Here is an 18,136-nt window from a genome sequence, read left to right as displayed (position 1 = left end):
GATACTTTCCAATATTACACCAACTGAACTTATTTTCCTTAAGTGCTGGTGATAAATTGGAATTTGCTTTCGTTATTTTCTATATTATTGACATTCCCATAGCTGATGAAATAATAATCTGCTTTTGTTGAAGACACTTTATGAGTTTGACAACTTTTCACAGGAGAAAAATGTGAAGCTCAATTCAAAGTCTTTATTGGAACGAATGAATCTTCTGGAGTTCATTAGGAAGCTGTTTTGCCTGCTGCAAAGTGTTGACAGCTGATACTTTGCTGGAATATCATTATTGATGCATTCATGTCATTTAGGATTTTAATGTTGTCAAGGAAAGGCTCATTTTAACTACTTAATATACTGTTATGTAGTTTAATTCATAAGAATGCATAATATTTTTGAAAACATATGTTTGACATGTTAAACCTTGACTTGAACAGTAACTAGTAACTACAGCTGTCAGATAAATGAGCCCGATTTCCATCTGAAATGGAGTGTAGAAGTATAGCAGTAAAAGTATAACGTAGCGGAAAATGGAAATGCTCAGGTAAGTACTTTAAATTTGTACTCAAGTACAGTACTTGAGTAAATGTACTTGTACTGCACTGGTTTACTGGAGGGCTTTGTTTTAACAAATATTTCTGATCACTTAGAAAGTTTTATTTTAAACTTGGTTGTACATGGGCTGTAAATATCTCATTGTAACGTCATGTCTTCTACAGTGTGTTACATCTTTAAAGCTATGGTGTGTAGTTTCTGTCGCTCCGATGAGGAATTCTAAGTAATGACAACAACACTGTTGGTGCATCCACATGATTGCACACCACCCCTACCCCTCCTCCACGCAGTTGCTAGTAGCTCAAGGAGGACACGGAGGATTTAAAAACAGATGAATGTGGTCAGGTTGGCTCAGTGGGTAGATCAGGCGCACATATATTTATTGGTTTGTGCCTCAACGCAGAGGTCCAGGGTTCAACTCCGACCTGTGACGATTACCTGCATGTCTTCCCCCCCTCTCTCCCCTTTCTCACCTAGCTGTCCATTAAAGGTGGAAAAAGCCCGAAAAAATTAACTTAAAAAAAAAATACATGATGGACTTTTCAAAAGAGGTAATTTCGCATTGCCGGACCCTTCCTCCACAGCGCTGCGGAGGAGGGTCTGACATTTCTTTTAACCAATCACAATCATCTTAGGCGTTGGACGCAATAACCCTGTCCCTCTTCAAGATAGCCTCAGGAGGGAACTTATGTACAAAAGTTCTGAGAAAACTCAGAGTGGACAGATAGTCTAGCTAGCTGTCTGGATTTAGCCTGCAGAGATCTGAGGAGCAGTTAACCATAGTCCTCACAAATCCACCAGAGTTTAGAACGCCAACACAAAGAACAAAGAAACAAAGAAAGAGGAAGGTGACTGACATCCAGCCGAATACGAGGGACATCCGGCGGAATATCCGGCAGCACCGGAGCAATCCCGGAAATGAAACGTCGTCGATATAGACTACCGAAGAGGTAATTATATTGTCATTTTTATGTCCTCTTTGTCTCCAAAGCTGAACGTTGCTGTTGTTTTTTCTCAGCGGTGACGTGAAACGCATCACTCGAGCTGCTGTGCGCTAAAGTCGCCGGACGGCACCAGTTTCTGAACATAGTCATACTGAGAAATGCAGAGAGAGTTGTGTGGAGTTGAGAGCACCATGTCATGAGACCTTTAACAGAAAACTGAGTTTGAGCACAGTGTACGTATAGTCCACTGTTAGTGAAATTATGATACATATTTTCCCTCTTGTTATTTATTAAACTATTTGCATATAATACTATTATATTGATTACTATTCTTCTCTGTCTGTTAAATTAAACTATTTGCATAGTAAGAAAACATAACACTACTTGTTCCCACAAGATAACATGGAGTCACTGGCTATCTTGACTGGGGCTCGAGGACCGAACATGCGTCTCTCTAACCAGATAAAGGGGACGCCATCGAGTCTGACCAGATAGAGGAGACAACATCTAAACTGACAAGATAGACAATTGACAACATCAAATTCTGTTATAATTGTATTTCACACATAAATAAGCTACTGTTTGAGGCTTACAGTCATATTTTGTGCTTTGCTGTAAGTGCTTGAATTTGACTTTACTTGCAAGTAAACAAACTTTGATATAAATTTAGTGGTTGCGTCTATCCTTTGATAATGTAAATTATTCTAACATCCACCATCGTTCAGTAAATCATTCCTCAGCGGTGTCACTCTTCCACGCTGTCCACGGTTGTTTGCAGTCTGATGATGGGGAAGCTGCTAAGGAGTTGTAGGGGTGCTGGGATGAGCTGTCTGTGACCTAGTTTTGCTGTCTCCTCGTTAAATTGTTAATAGATCCTGAGTGCAGCATGAGTCTCTCTGGGGAGCCCGAGCTGCCATAAGAACCAAAAATAGCCCCCTTCCCCCCTACACACGCTGGGAAGGTAATTTATTTATTTCACCAATTTCCTCCATGTCCACGCCAACCCTTCATGACAGTGTAGTGTTTTATAAACACATGTGAACATCACATAAAGAGCGGTGATGGAAATGGCACTGATGCAACTCATCCTGGCTCTGTGGATGCAAATTTGAGCCTTTGCTGATTGCTGATTCTGGAAAGCCATCCATTTGTATGGATGCATTCTGCATCAATAGCAGTCCAATTATCACGGTTACTGTCCTAAAGAAAAAATGAAAAATGTAATGAACTCAACTAGGCTATTAAATGCAATAGCCTACCCAAAAACATGTCCTCTATTTCAATGTATTTCAATCTAAAACATCACTGAGGATCATTTTAAAGGATGGATACCCAAGATAATGCACTTTAGGACACAGTGCAGCATATGGCCCCTAACCTTTTTTGATCCATATAACCTGTGAGCAGGGCCACACGGAATCTGGAGACGCAGAATTTTCTGCAGATTTTAAACAAATTAATAAAAAACTCAGAATGTTAACACATCTCCACCACAAGCAGATATAACTGTCTGCTAAATTCCGCAGATTTTCATTGTGGATCACCTCTGAAAACTGTAAAAACATCCGCAGATATTGAAGCTTAGAGGGCTGATATTGATATTTTGTACACTGAGCTTACTACATCTACACTTCTGCCATGAGACAGACATAATTATAAAAACATCCCTGGGTTTTGATTCAGTAGCTCAAGGGTAAAGAAAATAACATTTTCTAGTGTTTATCAAGCTTTGTAAACTGTTAGTCAAGTCAAGCATGGCAGACAGAGCCATCTGCGACACATACACTGTACAGAAGGACATCATCATTAGCAATGTAATTGCTGGAGACCTCCGTCTCCAGCATATGGGACGGAGTGCAGGCGAACACTGCACTTCCTCCTCGGGGACTCTGACGGCACGGCATCACTGCACACGCTGTACACCAGCCAGCAGCACTTTGTTAGCTTCAGTTTAGCTCGCCACATTATTGGCACTGAAGGCATGTGAGACCCGATATCTCCATCCAGCTTCCTAATGAGAAGCTGTGCTGTTTGGCGGGCCTGGAAGAGTGTCTGTTGCTTTGGGACTTGTGCAGCAGAAATGAGCATAATAGTAATACTATTACAGTCAATGCAAATAGTAAACTGTAGCCTGTGAGCACTACTTTAATTATAAAGCAAGATATGACAGGATTAACAAAGTTGTTACAAATTACATATACAATACATACAATACAACTGACTGTACAGGTTACCATATCAATAGACAAGATTGGGATTTGTTTTTTTTGCGGGGGAAGTGGCTCTGTGGTTTCACGGTGGCCATGGGTGCATGTGTATGTGCTTATACAGCTACGTAGAAAACATGTTTTAGTCATTGTTTGAATTATTAAGCCCGACAATAGTGTAAACAGCTGGAATAGTTGAAGATGTACTTAGATGAACGGTGCTGCTTGTAGTGATGAAAGCAAATCATCACCCGGCTCTACAGTTCCTCTCAGCTCTACGGAGATTTTCAGATCATCCTTTTGGTTTTATGGCCCGCAGCTGGCAGCTGTTTGCCAACCCATTTGCCATATCAACTTTATGAGGTGATAATATCTAAATTTTGTGTGCACAGCTTGTTCCCTTGTGGCGGAAATAAGGCAAATTATAACTGCAGCGCCAAGATGGGTCTTCCACACCCTCTCTAAAGGGCACACTACTTCCTGCTGTGACAGGACAGTGTACAGTATTACACTTACACAACTGTAGTCAGTATTTTGCCTTACATTTCATTCACAATAAGATGGCTTACATTGTGTTTACAACCCTGTAAACACAGAGCTGGAGTGAACTACAATATAATGAGTTCACTGTTTTAGTCTCTCAACCGGGAGTGCTGTTGAGCACGCTTTTTAACCTTTTTTAACCAGGGTAGCATACATGATTTTTCATAGTTTTGATTGTGTGCTATCAGCAGCCTGTGTAGTGCAACTGCTCACATTCTAACTGAAGCAAAAATACAATATCCCTCTGAATTTAGTGTCTTGGTATGGGTTACCTGTTGACTAGACTCTATTGACGACGTGTCATTTACGAGATTGTTCAGGTGCTGCCGGAGATTCCGCTGGATGTCCCTCGCCTTCCACTTTCTTTGTGTTGGCATTCTAAACGGTCTATGCAGGAAACCTCCTCCGAGCTGGAACCAACAATCAAATTGTATTTATAATTTTTTGGAGTAAAATTCTCATCACACACTCACCAGCCATGTTAATTCCAAAGCTCACCCCCCTACATGCACACGTTCCACCAAAACAAGTTCCTGCCAGAGGCTATTTTGCAGAGGCACCGTTGCTGCGCCCGCCGCCCGAGGCGATTGTGATTGGTTTAAAGAAATGCCAATAAACCAGCTCACGTTTTTCTCTTATCCAGGAATGTTTTGTGGACTAGCCAGACCTTCCTCCACAGCGCTGTGGAGGAAGGTCTGGCAATGCGAGACTACCTGTTGACAGATTTAGAATTGTACTGCAATACTGCACAGCAAAAGCTGCTCCAGAAAGGAAAGGATGGTGGGATGGATGAACATTTTTGCAAATTTGCATTATGGTGACCCCAAATGGCAGCAAGAGGTATGAGGACATCACTATACAGAAAGCAAGTTTTGAAGCCAGCAAACAAAATATATTATTCTTAATGGCAGATGAAGGTGGAGTTCAGCCATTTTTAGATAGTTGGTGCGTTGGCCTGTCTCTGTATGTGGCAATCACCCACTGCTTTTGCTATATGGGCCACAAGCACACAGCTAAATACTGGACTAGGCTATATTGTGGCTTCCCAGTGGACATAGCTTGTTTTGAGACACTACAGTTGTGTGTTGTAAATCATCACATCCGCAGCACCAGTCACCTAACTTGAGGTGCCAGTTAACACAGAACCATCTAAGAAGCAGTCATTGGAAACTGTTTGGAAAAGGGAAGGTACTTTAAAAAAGAGGCAGGTGATTGGATGAACCATCTGTCTACATACGCTATTGTTGTTTTGAGCAAACAGTTGCGCCCGTCACACTGCCAGCAGCTTCTCACCGGACACGGATTGGTTGCGGAACGCAGTTAGTTCAGATACACAACGTATTATACAAAACATGCTGCTTAGGGCAAATGGATGCTTTCATTATCTCAAACATCCTTTAACCCTGTGTGAACCCAGCAGGCTGCTACTGGCTGTTCCAAAGCGAGATTAAAAATATTAAGGCCCAAACTGAATTCTCCCAAATGTAGATTAAAAAGAGTCCTCTGCCATCAATGCTCTGAGAGTTCACAGTAACCTGCTTGAGAGGCTTAGCCGGGCCAAATCTCATCTGTCAGATCACCATTTAAAACGCTGATTTGGGACTCTAATCATAGTTTCACCTACTTTCAAAGTTCTTCATACTTTTTACCTCCAAACTGCTGTTGATTTGGTCTGCTTTTAAAATCGTTTGTAAAGCATTTTACAGAGCATTTCTATATGTGGTATTTCTGATCTTTAGTTTTTCTAATTATACACCACAATAAAGCTCCTGTGGCGCCTGCTCCTTTGCCAGTGCTTATGGCCAAGGTGTGATCCTTTAAATGAGACAGATATGCGATGTAGTCCAGGTTACAGCTGACAGGTGTGAGGGTTAATGAAAAGTGGACGACCACGGACAGAGAGAGGTGTTCAGATGTGCTCCAATGACAGCATGCCGCTGTCATTCATAATTTTGATGGGAATTCTCTAATGTGTGAAGCCCATCCCTTTAAAGTTTCAGGGAAACAGTATCTTTAGCTTTTGTAATGGGACATATTTTAGAAAATTTGTACGATTCAAATGCGAGGTTGCGAGAGTTTAGAGTGCACAAAGAAAGCAGAAGGTGAGGGACATCTGGCCGAAAATGAGGGGCATCCGGCGGAATTTCCGACAGGACAGGGACAATCCCGTGAATGACACGTCGACGATATAGACTACGTTTGGTGTGAACGCAGCATTAAACACATTACTGTTCAAAGGGGCACGACTTTCAGTACTGATTCTGATTCATAAGTTGAGTGATACATTCAGTCTGTTGCTAGCCCAAGATGTTACGTTCAGTTCAGTACAAACCTCGGTCTTTATAAGCACTGTTTAGAAGGTTAACCATTTAGCATCAGAGTTATCAGATTGTGATTGTTTCTGTGGCTTTCAAGTTCTTTAAATAGACTTTTAACGAGGAGGCAGGCAGCACTGTGGCCTTAGAAAAGTTACATAATCTGTGAGTAAAACAAAAAGTTGGCAAAGTGTGATGTGTATTTATTCTCAGTGAGATCTTTATTATTTCATGAAGAACGTATGAAGAAAAAACCTTCTTGCCAGGGAGGAAACATGACGCTTTTGCTTCTGACAGTTTGTCATGAGTTTAGGTTTAGAGGCTGTGCTTTATTTCAGGAAACATCATTCAGCAGTGATATCCTACAGTGTAATTGATTTGAACTCACACACACAAAAAAAGGCAAACATCAGCATTGCTGCTCCCGCTCAACCACTGTTTTCTCTTTAACCGTTCAACACTCCCATTGAGGTTTTGAGTCCTTTTGTTATGTAAATATGCTGCTGGCAAACAGAGCGACAATACCTCCTCAACTGCTAGAAGTGAGCAAGTGATGGGAATCGAGCAGTGCCAAGCTTGAGCAAAGACCGAGATGGGCCACGGCAAACATCTCATTTGAAATTCACTCACTGCTTCAGAAAATCCTTGTATGAATATTTATGCAAATGCTTCTTTCTTCTCGCTGTTCCCTCCATGTTTATCAGGCACATGAAAGCCAAGCATGTGCTGAAATAAGAGAGATAAAACCTCCACTGGAAAGGAACGCTTGAGCGGAAAAGGGAATAGTGCGGGAAAAAAGTGCTAATGTGTGGAGAGTTATCCCATTGCACATTAGGACTGGAGCTGTTATGTAACTGTATCCAGGCAGAAAGAGAGAAAAAAGGAGATTCTGAGACAGAGGGGGGTGGAGATGGTAATGATGATGATCTAAGTGCTGTATTTGGCAGAAAGGAAGAAAAGACAAGCAGCAAAGGATTCACTTCCTCAGTGTTTGTGCGATAACATGATCACTGTATTGTTGCCTTCTAGTCACAACTTTTGAGGTTTGAAGTAAGTGTGGCATGACTGATACAGACTCTGTTAGAGACAAAAATAATCGTATTCTGGATACTTTCATCACAAGCCGGCAAACCACCGACACAAATAGCACAACACCTCCTCTTAGCGTGATCAGGGAGATTTTTTTTAGCCCTCTCAAGAAGTCTACAGATATTTTTTAGCTGAATACGGAAGACGTCTAAACGTTTGAACTTGGATTAGCTCCTCTCATGCAGTATTTGTTGGTGGGTCTACACTCCAGATGAGAGTGAGTGAGTGAGCCATGGTCTATCTCCTTATAGTTAATTGTTGGGATAGTTAAAGCTAAAGGCTAAAGCGAGAGAGCGAAAACGAGACGACCAAAGAATAGATGTCCAAGGACGGCAACGAGCATGACAAAGTTGTGAGCTGCAGCTGGTTTTTGATTTCAGCTTATAGTGTATTTGTCTTCATTTCTCGACAATGTACTGCATCTTTCAACTGCACAACGTGACAATCACTCAAACACTGTTGCCCTGCTCCCTGACGCCTGGACGCTTGGTGGGTGGAGGTGTGATGTATGGCGCCATTACTGTGTGGCACCACTCCTGCCCCGCTGAATACGTGAGCACAATCTAGCAGATGAGAGTGAGTGAGCGTGATGCTGGGAATCCCAGCGGCATTGACTCACTTTGAGTTCTGCGTGTAAACAGAGAAGACAGATGGCCGCGCTTCCAAACAAGTTCCTCTTCCGCTGGCTCTCGTGGTGGCACACAGGGACATAGGAGGAAGGTGTTGCGTTTCTTTTGCCACTTTGATTTTGCTTTGTTCCCACCTGACTCGCATACATAAACACTGCTTTGGCATTTGAAGTTCATTGAAGGCACCGGTTTAATAATTTGGTTTGGGGCAGGTGAATTAGCGAAATATAATGTGCTATAAATCAAATCAACTCACACCCACAACACTTAACTGCATGAATGATGCTCTTACATTGGTAAAACATGGGTCTTGGTAAAAAAAACAACAACAGGATGTTAAGTAAATAATTGGAACATGTTAAGATCTAAATGATGCATCTGCAGCAAACCTTCTCGCACACACACGGTAGTGGAAGCTGAGTGCATCTTGTAATGTTGCAGAGCAGCACCAGCCTGTCAGGGGAGAACAGTCGGAAGCTGTTAGAGCCGGCAGAGTGAGCGTGCCTTTCCAGCAGAAACATCCACGTCTCATTCCAGTTCCCCTCATACAGAGCAGAGGCTGTCCTGCAACATGTTCACTGTGACTGGCTTTAGTGTGACGATAACTTTAGCATGCTCTCTTTGTCGGCAACACAACATGTGTTAAACCTTTGTTATCAACAAAGATCTTGGAATATAAATGTTTAATTTGTGCTGCAAATAATCAGTTTGTAGAATGAATAGAAATTAACAAAATCTAAAAGGGACAAAGTTTGTAGTATTACACATTTGACACAGAGGGGCCTATTTTAAAGATCTGAAATGCAAGTATCAAACGCCAAATGCAAGTAGCTTTGTGGGCGGATCTCGGGCACTGTTGCTATTGCGGGATAAATGACTCTTGCGCCCGACGCAAATCTAAAATGGGTTGGTCTGAAGTAACTACATTACTCATAGGTGTGGTTTGGGCATAACGTGCAATAAACCAATCAGTTAATCTCACATTCCCTTTAAAAACAGGCATGCTTGTTCCATTGCGGATTGCTATTATAATGGCGGATTTAGGCGCACGCTCTTAATAAATCCACGGGCGCATGCCAGGAGCGGTTAACAGCCGAGGAGACCGACGTTTGCTATTGATTTTTCTTTTTGACAAAATGTAAATATCACAAGGTTATGAATGCATGGTGATATTTTTGCAATGTAGTTTAACATTAGACCGCGATTACCTCACTATAGACAATGCAGCTCTTCTGTCTCTCCTCTCTCGTGCTGCTGCTGGGGCATTTGGGTTAAGTGGCATCGGCACATGCAGTTCAACATCCTTAAGTCCTCTAATATTTCCTCATTTATGCCATCAACACATCCATGATTCATGGAAATGTCATATTTTTCCTTGTGTTTAAGTATGGTTTGCAAAAATGGGAACTGCTGGGTCCGTGAGATGAGAGAAACATAGTGTATGCACGGTGAGCAACCACAAGCATGCACCCTTAAAATAGCATCTGAATAACGCGCCACTGACTAGGTCGGGTGCAAAATAGGAATGATACATGCGTCGGTGTACAAAGGCAATTGCGCTGGGTGCAAGCTAGGGCCCAGGGTGTTCTTTCGTCATCCTTAAAAGAAAAAAAAAATGATGATTATGTTTTTCTCTGTTTGCTTTGCAGAGACAAGCCTCTGGAGCAATGACTGGAAACAGCAAACCATCTGCTGGCCAAGGTATTTCATCATGTTCAGTCTGAAAAGTACAGCCATGCAGAAATACAGAATGTTACTAATGTGCTCTTGTTTGAATGAAAAGCACAAACTAGAATGGACAGCTCAATTCTACAGTTCCTCTGATTGTAATTTGATTTGAATAACATTGTTCATTAAGGAAATAGATTTAAATACAGACCCTAATCAACAAGTAAATGTAAACGTGACCTGAAGTGTTGTCTGCCTTGACTTTTATGTATTATTAGTATAATTAAAGAAAGGGAAAAATGTGTAAAGTTAAAATTTGCATTTGTTAACAGAAAGAAAGGAGTCTGCCAGGGGTCAATCCTCAAATCACATTTATTGTATTAATTCATGTGATCTTTAATCAATCATCTATGATTGTAGTTTTCATCTGTTTGCAGATGACACAATTATGTATACATCATTCAGACATGGTTTCATGCCAAAAAGCTTCCTCTTAATGAGAAGAAATTTGAGTCTAAACCACTTTGTCTATCTGTCCCGACATAGACTGGTATGAAGAAGAAAAAAACACTGCTCTTAGGCTTCCATTGGTTTAATAATTTATCTTCACAATCTACAACATATTTTGGATTATTCAAAACCAATCTTTACTTATCGTAAATTAGATTTATCTTGCTTATAATGTTTACATTTATAATTATGAATTAATGTTGGTCAAATTATTTTGTAATTGCTCTTTTTTTTCTTTTTTTCTTTGTTACTGTGTTTTGTGTGCAGTTTATACCTCTTAATAGTTGGTGCAATCAGGACCCTGATTAAAAAGAGATGTTGCATCTCAAGGGGCTTATCCTGCGAACAATACATTTGTTCAGTTTGTTCAAACTGTAAACATATACATACATATTATTTTTTCTAAAATGTCTTAACATCCCCAAACGTATTGCATTTGACAGAGAAGTTGATTTGAATATCTCTGTTGTGCTTTTGCGTAAGAAACATCCTTTACCACAGGGGTTATGGTGATAGAAAGGTTTCCTCTACCATGGTAACAATTCACAGGACAGAGACCTACTTTGCATATTCGGCCATGGTATTGTTGGCATAATAATGTAATCCAACTCCCTTAAGCTATAAACCGAAAAATTGGGCTTGTGGTACTTGGCAGGATCCTTTGAAATTCATAAATGGTTTTAAATGCAGAACTGTCATCCTGGCAAAATTGAAGTATGCGAGAACAAATGCCTGTTTCTAATTAATCTCAGAGCAGGGAATCATGTTTTTTCATGACCTCAGCTCAGGTGAGACGCATGTAAATTAGTCTGATATTTCCTCTCTGGCTTGCAAAATTAACAGATGTTAACCGTGCTTTGGAAAAAAAAAAAAGCTGTATGTAGTATGTCATGAACGTTCATTTAGCAGGTTGTGTTGTGTTATCGGTTTTCCAAGTTTGAACCATGCAAGCAGATACTGTGTATCTTTGAAGTGCTTTTTGCAGTCTGCACAAAATTAGGTTTCATGGCGGCATATGATACAATACACTGAGGAATCACTGAATGTAATCTCCTCCACTCCTTGAAGTCAACCTTCTCCTAACACAATGGATGCAGCAGGTTAATAGCACCGCTAAATGGCTCCACAGACCCATTCTGCACATAAAGCAGCTCTATGTACCTGGAGACCACATGTCACCTCTGTTCTCTCTCTGCGGCTGCTGATAACACTGTTAAGACACCGTGTTGAAATGGATTTCTGTCCCAACTTCTCGGATGATGAAGTGTATTGCAGCTCAGGCTCAGTCCGCAGGGGAACATCCGGCAGTGATCGGGAGGGATTTTAGGCAGCTTAATTGAATTTGATAGAGGCAGGAATATAATTCATTTGACATTTTCACACTTTGAACCTCCTTCTTATGTTTTTGGTTTAGGAAGGTTACTGAACTCCAATTCACTCAAACAAATGTACAGTTTAGAAAAGCTACTTATTAACTAATTAGATTTTTTTCTACAATTCTCAACACATTATCATAATACTAAACATCACAGGCCCAATAAAATATGAGAGGGCACATGTTAATCACATGTATACATTTTATACACATGTAAACAGGGTTGGGTAGTAACAGATTCCATGTAATCTGGATTACGTAATCAGATTACAAAAATCAAGTAAATAATAAAAAATTACAGATTACATTTACATTGTTGGGGATAACCTGATTATATTTTATCACGCAAACAATGCAACTTTTTTAATTTGAACAAGCAGTCCATTTTTTTGTCCACCAGATATCACTATCATCCAATTGCCTGTGTAGTTTCTTGACAAGAAAAAGTTTCAAATCAAAACTCAAGATGGAGAAGCCGTCGACGTCGAAAGACAGACCCGTTTCAGTTGGGGAAAATACGTTTACTAGTTGGCAATATTGCCACAACTTCGATTTAAAGACAGTGGGAAAATAATAATGTGAACGGTTTTGTGCAAGTTGTGCAAACCAAAAGTGCAAGTAATCAACGATGCTAACATCTACTTCAAATCTGAAGAAACACTTGGTGGTAAATTGAATGTTAACGTTAACATTACAGGAACATGCTCGGCATCGTTCAAACATTGCTAGCTATCAGGTGGGGTGGTCCAATGATGATAAACTAATGGTTTCAGTTATTTCACCATTTAGAGAAGGTTAAATTTGCATTTGCCACATCAGTATTGATCATGGTAGCAGGTAGGTTACTTGTTAGTTAGCTTAGGTAATGTTAATACAGATGTAATGAAATAATAATGAGAAAAGTTGATCAATTCTGTGGCGGTGTCTTTTACTTAAGGTGCATATTTATTGAAGTGATCTAAGCGTAATCCTAAAGTAATCAGATTATGTTACATGTTTTGGGTAATCCAACTGATTACGTTACTGATTACAAAAATTACCATGTCATTTCTAGTCAGTAATGGATTACATTTCAAAGTAATGTGACCCAACCCTGCATGTAAACATACTAAACTAAACATTCATACCATACTATTGTGTAGAGGCAAATCCACAGAAATGTCAGGACCCCTCCAATGTAGTACGCCCTTCCCTTTTTGGATCAGCTCACTGGGCCAACGATTTCTCAGAGGCGCTCATAGATCCATATAGCTGTTGCCATTCATTTCCTTTTAATTTTGAACTGAGCCTTTTAAATTTCTGTAGGAGGTTTTTCATAGAACAGTATGCTATAAAGAAAGGATGTCCATCTTAGATCTACGTGAGCCCAAGGTTTCCTCTGAAGATGCAGGCCCAGTAAAATTACAAACATTAACATTAAAGCTTTAGATTACAGCTCACAATTGTCTAATCTTTGTGTAATTATTTGTGTGCTCCTGCTGTACCATGGTAACCCCAGGTACCTAATGGTAGGGGTAACACATTTGTGTTTTGAAGGGAACTAGAAATAAATGAAAACTACTGGGAGTTATTCAAATGCTCGGAACAATCCTAAGGTTTTGTTCTCTGGCAGCAAAAATACTGTACACTACACTACATGATCAAAATGTCATTTTGCTAAGTACATTTTCTTAAATTTAAAAGTACAAATAACTAATTTCATTTAATTACAATTCCAACACTGTTAACCCATTTCTCTAATTTACCAGTAACAATATTACTGTACCCTGTAATCATGTAATAGGTGCTAACAATTTAAACAACTTTAATTTAAATACCACTTAAACACAATGATGTCCCTCATTCTCTAACCTCTTGTCGTGTTCCCTTGTACTTACATATCTCTCTGAATGGGGACCTGGTAAGAATTGTATTGGTACCCCATACATAGTAAATATCTAGACTGTATTTTTAAGGCTAAAATCTAATAAAAAAAAACAGTACTAATCTCCTGGCTGTGCATGGCCAGAGTGTAGTTATAGTTGACCAACCCTAAAAACAAATGATGCTTGTAAGTTCCAGCTGTTAATTTACCCTTCGGGTCACATTGACCCGTTTTAAATTTTTGTTTTAAATCAGAAAATATGGGGCGTAGAAATAAGCGCTGAAAATGTGTAGAAGAAAAATTTAACAATTTAAAACGTTGAAACGTTTTTTTTTTTTCAAGGTTGACGGGAAGACAACACAAGGGCTAATACACAAATCATATCTACTAAGGTACATTTTGTTCATGAGGGGTTCTGTGTTGTATCTCTTTGAATTTATTAAAAAGAGAAAGAGAACAGGTGTCCCAGTAACATTTTTCAAGTCTTTCCATTGAAAGATGCTTCTTTTCATGTTAGCTGTCCTGTAGGGAGGACCTGTAGATGACCTGTAGGGATTGACTGACAGGGCATCCTGTCTGTATGGAAATAAATAACTTAGCCTTTTTCTATGGACACAGCAGCTCACAGTTTGAAGGGAATAAATATGTTTCTTTTTCCATTGTTTGTTGTAATATATTGGTTACTAACCTGTGGTTCAGTACAGGGGTAGTCTCGCTTTGCCAGACCCTCCTTCACAGCGCTGTGGAGGAGGGTCTCACTAGTCCACACAGCATTCCGGGATGGGAGAAAAACGTACCCTGGTTTATTGGCATTTCTTTAAACCAATCACAATCGTCTTGGGCGGCGCTAAGCTCCGGACAGAGCCAAGGTGCCGCTGCAAAATCGTGCAAGGTCGTGCAACAGAAAACTCAGATTGGACAGATGGATGGATTTACCCTGATGTGAACATTTTATTTATACACAAAAAAAAGAACAAAAAAGCGAGGCAAGCTCTCACCTTTGACATTTCTTTCGAGATAATTATGTAGTTGAGTTGTGAGCTTAGGATTTATCCTGTTGATAACATGTAAAGTTACCATAGTCCTCATAAATCCACAGGAGTTTAAAATGCCAACACAAAGAAAGAGGAAAGTTACGGACATCGGGCCGAAAAGAGTGACATCCAGCAGAATTTCCGCCGGCAACGGTGCAATCCTGAAGTGGAACGTTGTGGATATAGATATAGGATATAGACTACAGGGGTGTCGGACTGGGACTGGAAATGGGACTGAGTACCGAGGGCCAAAAAGATGCTAGAATGGATAGAGAATGCCTTTCTACAGGACCCAGGATTTAGTGCCACGCCCCTGGTTCAGTAGCAATAGGCATTGCTTGACTTCACAGGTCACCCTTTTGTGGTTTAGGTGCTCAGTATCCTTTAGACTGGGCCTTCATCAATCATTGTCCATATACTCTTAGGTTGCTTTAAGTCTCACAGGAACCAATTTGAACATGACCTTTCCCAAACCTCTTATGGAAATAATTCCATCATTCATTGTGGCAATGTGATTCATTCACGCAGCAGCAAAACACATTACTGAAACTGTGATGTGCAGACTCATAAAGTCCTACGCTCTCTGTGGTGTGTGTGTGTGTGTGTGTGTGTGTGTGTGTGTGTGTGTGTGTGTGTGTGTGTGTGTGTGTGTGTGTGTGTGTGTGTGTGTGTGTGTGTCTTCTGCAATCACAAAATATGAATTTGTTTTCATTGCCATGTCAATGCCAAGGTCAACTAAAGGGTCCATCTAAACGTAAGTGTGCCGTTTGGAAACATCTTTGTTTATGCTACAGCACAGCTTGCAGGTCAGCACAGTCACGCACGGAGCACTGTCCTGCATGACAACTGTGTTGCTCGAATAAACAACTGACTGCTTTTCACTTGTTTTAATGTTGGGTGTTTGAGCAGTCAGCACCGACTTGGCTGGCTTCAGTCTTCCTCACTATTTACTTCAGCACCGAGGATGTGGTTTTGCTGTGTAGGATATCTTTGTGAGATACCTTTGAATCAGCAGCGTATCTTTTTCCTCTTATTTCAACGAGGCATGTCTTGTTCTCTTCACACAGGAGGATGGTATACACTACAGTATCAATAATAAAGAGCTTTTTGAAAAGAAGTTTGACTATTAGTCTGCTGCTATTTATAATTGGAGGATTAGAGGAGTTTGTCTTCTGTCATAAAAGACCATTGTGTTCTCTATCAGACTGCGGAGAGCAGTTAGCCTTGTTTGTCAATGTGTGGGCTTCTGGACTGTCCTTTTTATTGAATGTCAGACATCTCTAAAGACATTTAAGTCTGATATGAATGTGCTCACTCTTTAAAAACTGCAACAGAGACAAAAAAAAACTGCCAGTAAAATGTATTTTCTCTGCATGTTTTATGACTGTTTTACCCTCTGTTTAGCTAACAAAACAAAGGGTTTTCTGAGTTATAGTGTCAAATAATTGTCTAAACTCAACAATATAATATATCATAATTAAGGAAGAGATAAAAGAACTTATTCTTGAAGTCTCTTCTCTGGTAAACCAAAAAGAATACTGTTTGAATATGGGTTGAATTAATTTAAAAACAGCCAAAAAGTAATTAACTACTTGAATCATTATGCAACTGTGAATGTAGTTGAACTAGCAGCAATTTACTATGAATAGCTAATGCATGGATGTATGGATGAATGGATGGATGGATGGATAAGAAGTTTAGGACTCTCACTCCTGGATATTCATAAAGCTGCTGACACACATTAATCCCGCCATCTTCTCTCCCCCCCCCCCTCCTCTCCACAGATGAGAAGAACAAGAACAACCTCCCCGAGGACTTTGACATCGACATGGAGAACCCGGAGACGGAGAAGGCCGCTGTCGCCATCCAGTCGCAGTTCAGGAAATTCCAGAAGAAGAAGCAGGATGTGAAGTCATAGAGCGGGCGTTGTCAGCTGCCTCATCACTTGGGCCTGGTCTTGCATGTCATCAAACTGCACCGCCATGAACTGAAAAGTAAGGGTGGAGGTAGGGGGGCGGGGTGGTCTGGAGCTAAATAGTATCTTTGTGAAAGTCTGTGTGTAATTACTAACTTATAATGATATATACAAAAAGAATACATTATCAAATGATGGGTGTACTGTATGTATTTAAATCTGTCCTATCATTTAGCTGTTTCTGTTTTAAACTTCAATGATACTTGTGTAGCTGCAGTAGAGCTTTAAGTTTTAATAGTTTTTCTTATGTCACAATCAGTGTATTATACCCATGTAAAGTTAAGAGCAAACTAAAAGAAGTCTTCTCATAAATTGTCAAAAACTGATTATCTTTAATTCAGGGGGAATATAAAGCCACATGCATTGCTGTGATTGCTTGGGTCATGATTTCATGGTCAGTCTTAGCAAGGCGTCATAATCAAACAATATTGCAGCTCTACTGGAGCTCCGTTAATGGCATTTCCCTCTGGCTGGGTAAAATGATCCCACACAGTCACCAGTGCTTTTACGCCGTATGACTGATGCTTTTAAAATCAAATCAATGTCTAATTTGTATTGTGACTCCATCACTTCTGCTCACCTGGTGAAATGAACCTCTGTGAGCTGTCAGCTTTCTAGAGACTGTAGATGTTGTGCTTGTGATTTTGATTCCAATTGTGTCTCTTTCCTTGTTCTTGTTCCAACGTGATTTTAACAATCACTGTTCAGTTGGCTCACACTTGTTAACTGTACAAGCACACACACTTATGCATGCAAGCTTACACACACACACACACACACACACACACACACACACACACACACACACACACACACACACACACACACTCACACTCACACTCATAAATAAATAAAAACATTGTAAAGGAGTGCAAGTTGATTTACTTTCTACCAAATTGTTCCAGTTAGTGGATGTGACTGAAATGAGTGCTATTGTCTATTACTGTACACAGTATGTGCAGCATGTGAAGTAGATCATAATAAAATGGATTTATTAACATCTATTACGCTCCTTTTTTTTTCTTTTTTTTTAAGTCACATAAAAGGTTGCATACGTATTTTGGATTATTTAACTGAACTGGCCTTGAGCTTGCAATTAACTCAATCTTCTCTTTTCTAACATTAAATCAAATAATTAAATGAATGGATGAAACACAGACCTGGTATATATTTTTCAAAAGTGAGGATATCCCATTACAGAAAACTATTCCACGGGGCATCCCCCATGATGAAATGCAGGTGGTTGGACTATTATAACACACAAACAAATCATCCTCTTGGCGACTTTTTTTGTCAAAAACTAATCTAGCGACTTTTGCTGGTGTTACTGGAGACTTTTGTGGCGTTTGGAGACTCGAAAGCATGTATCACTCTGCAGCTACTGTGCTCAACGAACAGCGGGTGCTGCCGTGAGCCCCTCCCCCGTCCAAA

At 40.2% G+C, this 18,136-nt stretch overlaps 1 protein-coding gene across 1 annotated transcript in view; it reads left to right on the top strand.

The window, feature by feature from the left end:
* The window catches only part of pcp4a (Purkinje cell protein 4a), a 39,322-nt gene extending 21,878 nt beyond the window's left edge, over nucleotides 1-17,444 (top strand). Inside the window, exons 3-4 of the mRNA XM_028596290.1 lie at nucleotides 9,929-9,980; nucleotides 16,515-17,444. Coding sequence (XP_028452091.1) covers nucleotides 9,929-9,980; nucleotides 16,515-16,648 — 186 coding nt within the window. The 3' untranslated portion in view covers nucleotides 16,649-17,444. The remainder of the gene's footprint in view (nucleotides 1-9,928; nucleotides 9,981-16,514) is intronic.
* The last annotated feature ends 692 nt before the right edge of the window (nucleotides 17,445-18,136 follow it).

Source organism: Perca flavescens, chromosome 13 (assembly GCF_004354835.1).
Source record: "Perca flavescens isolate YP-PL-M2 chromosome 13, PFLA_1.0, whole genome shotgun sequence".
Lineage (NCBI taxonomy): Eukaryota > Metazoa > Chordata > Actinopteri > Perciformes > Percidae > Perca > Perca flavescens.
This window is presented reverse-complemented; position numbering and strand designations above follow the sequence as displayed.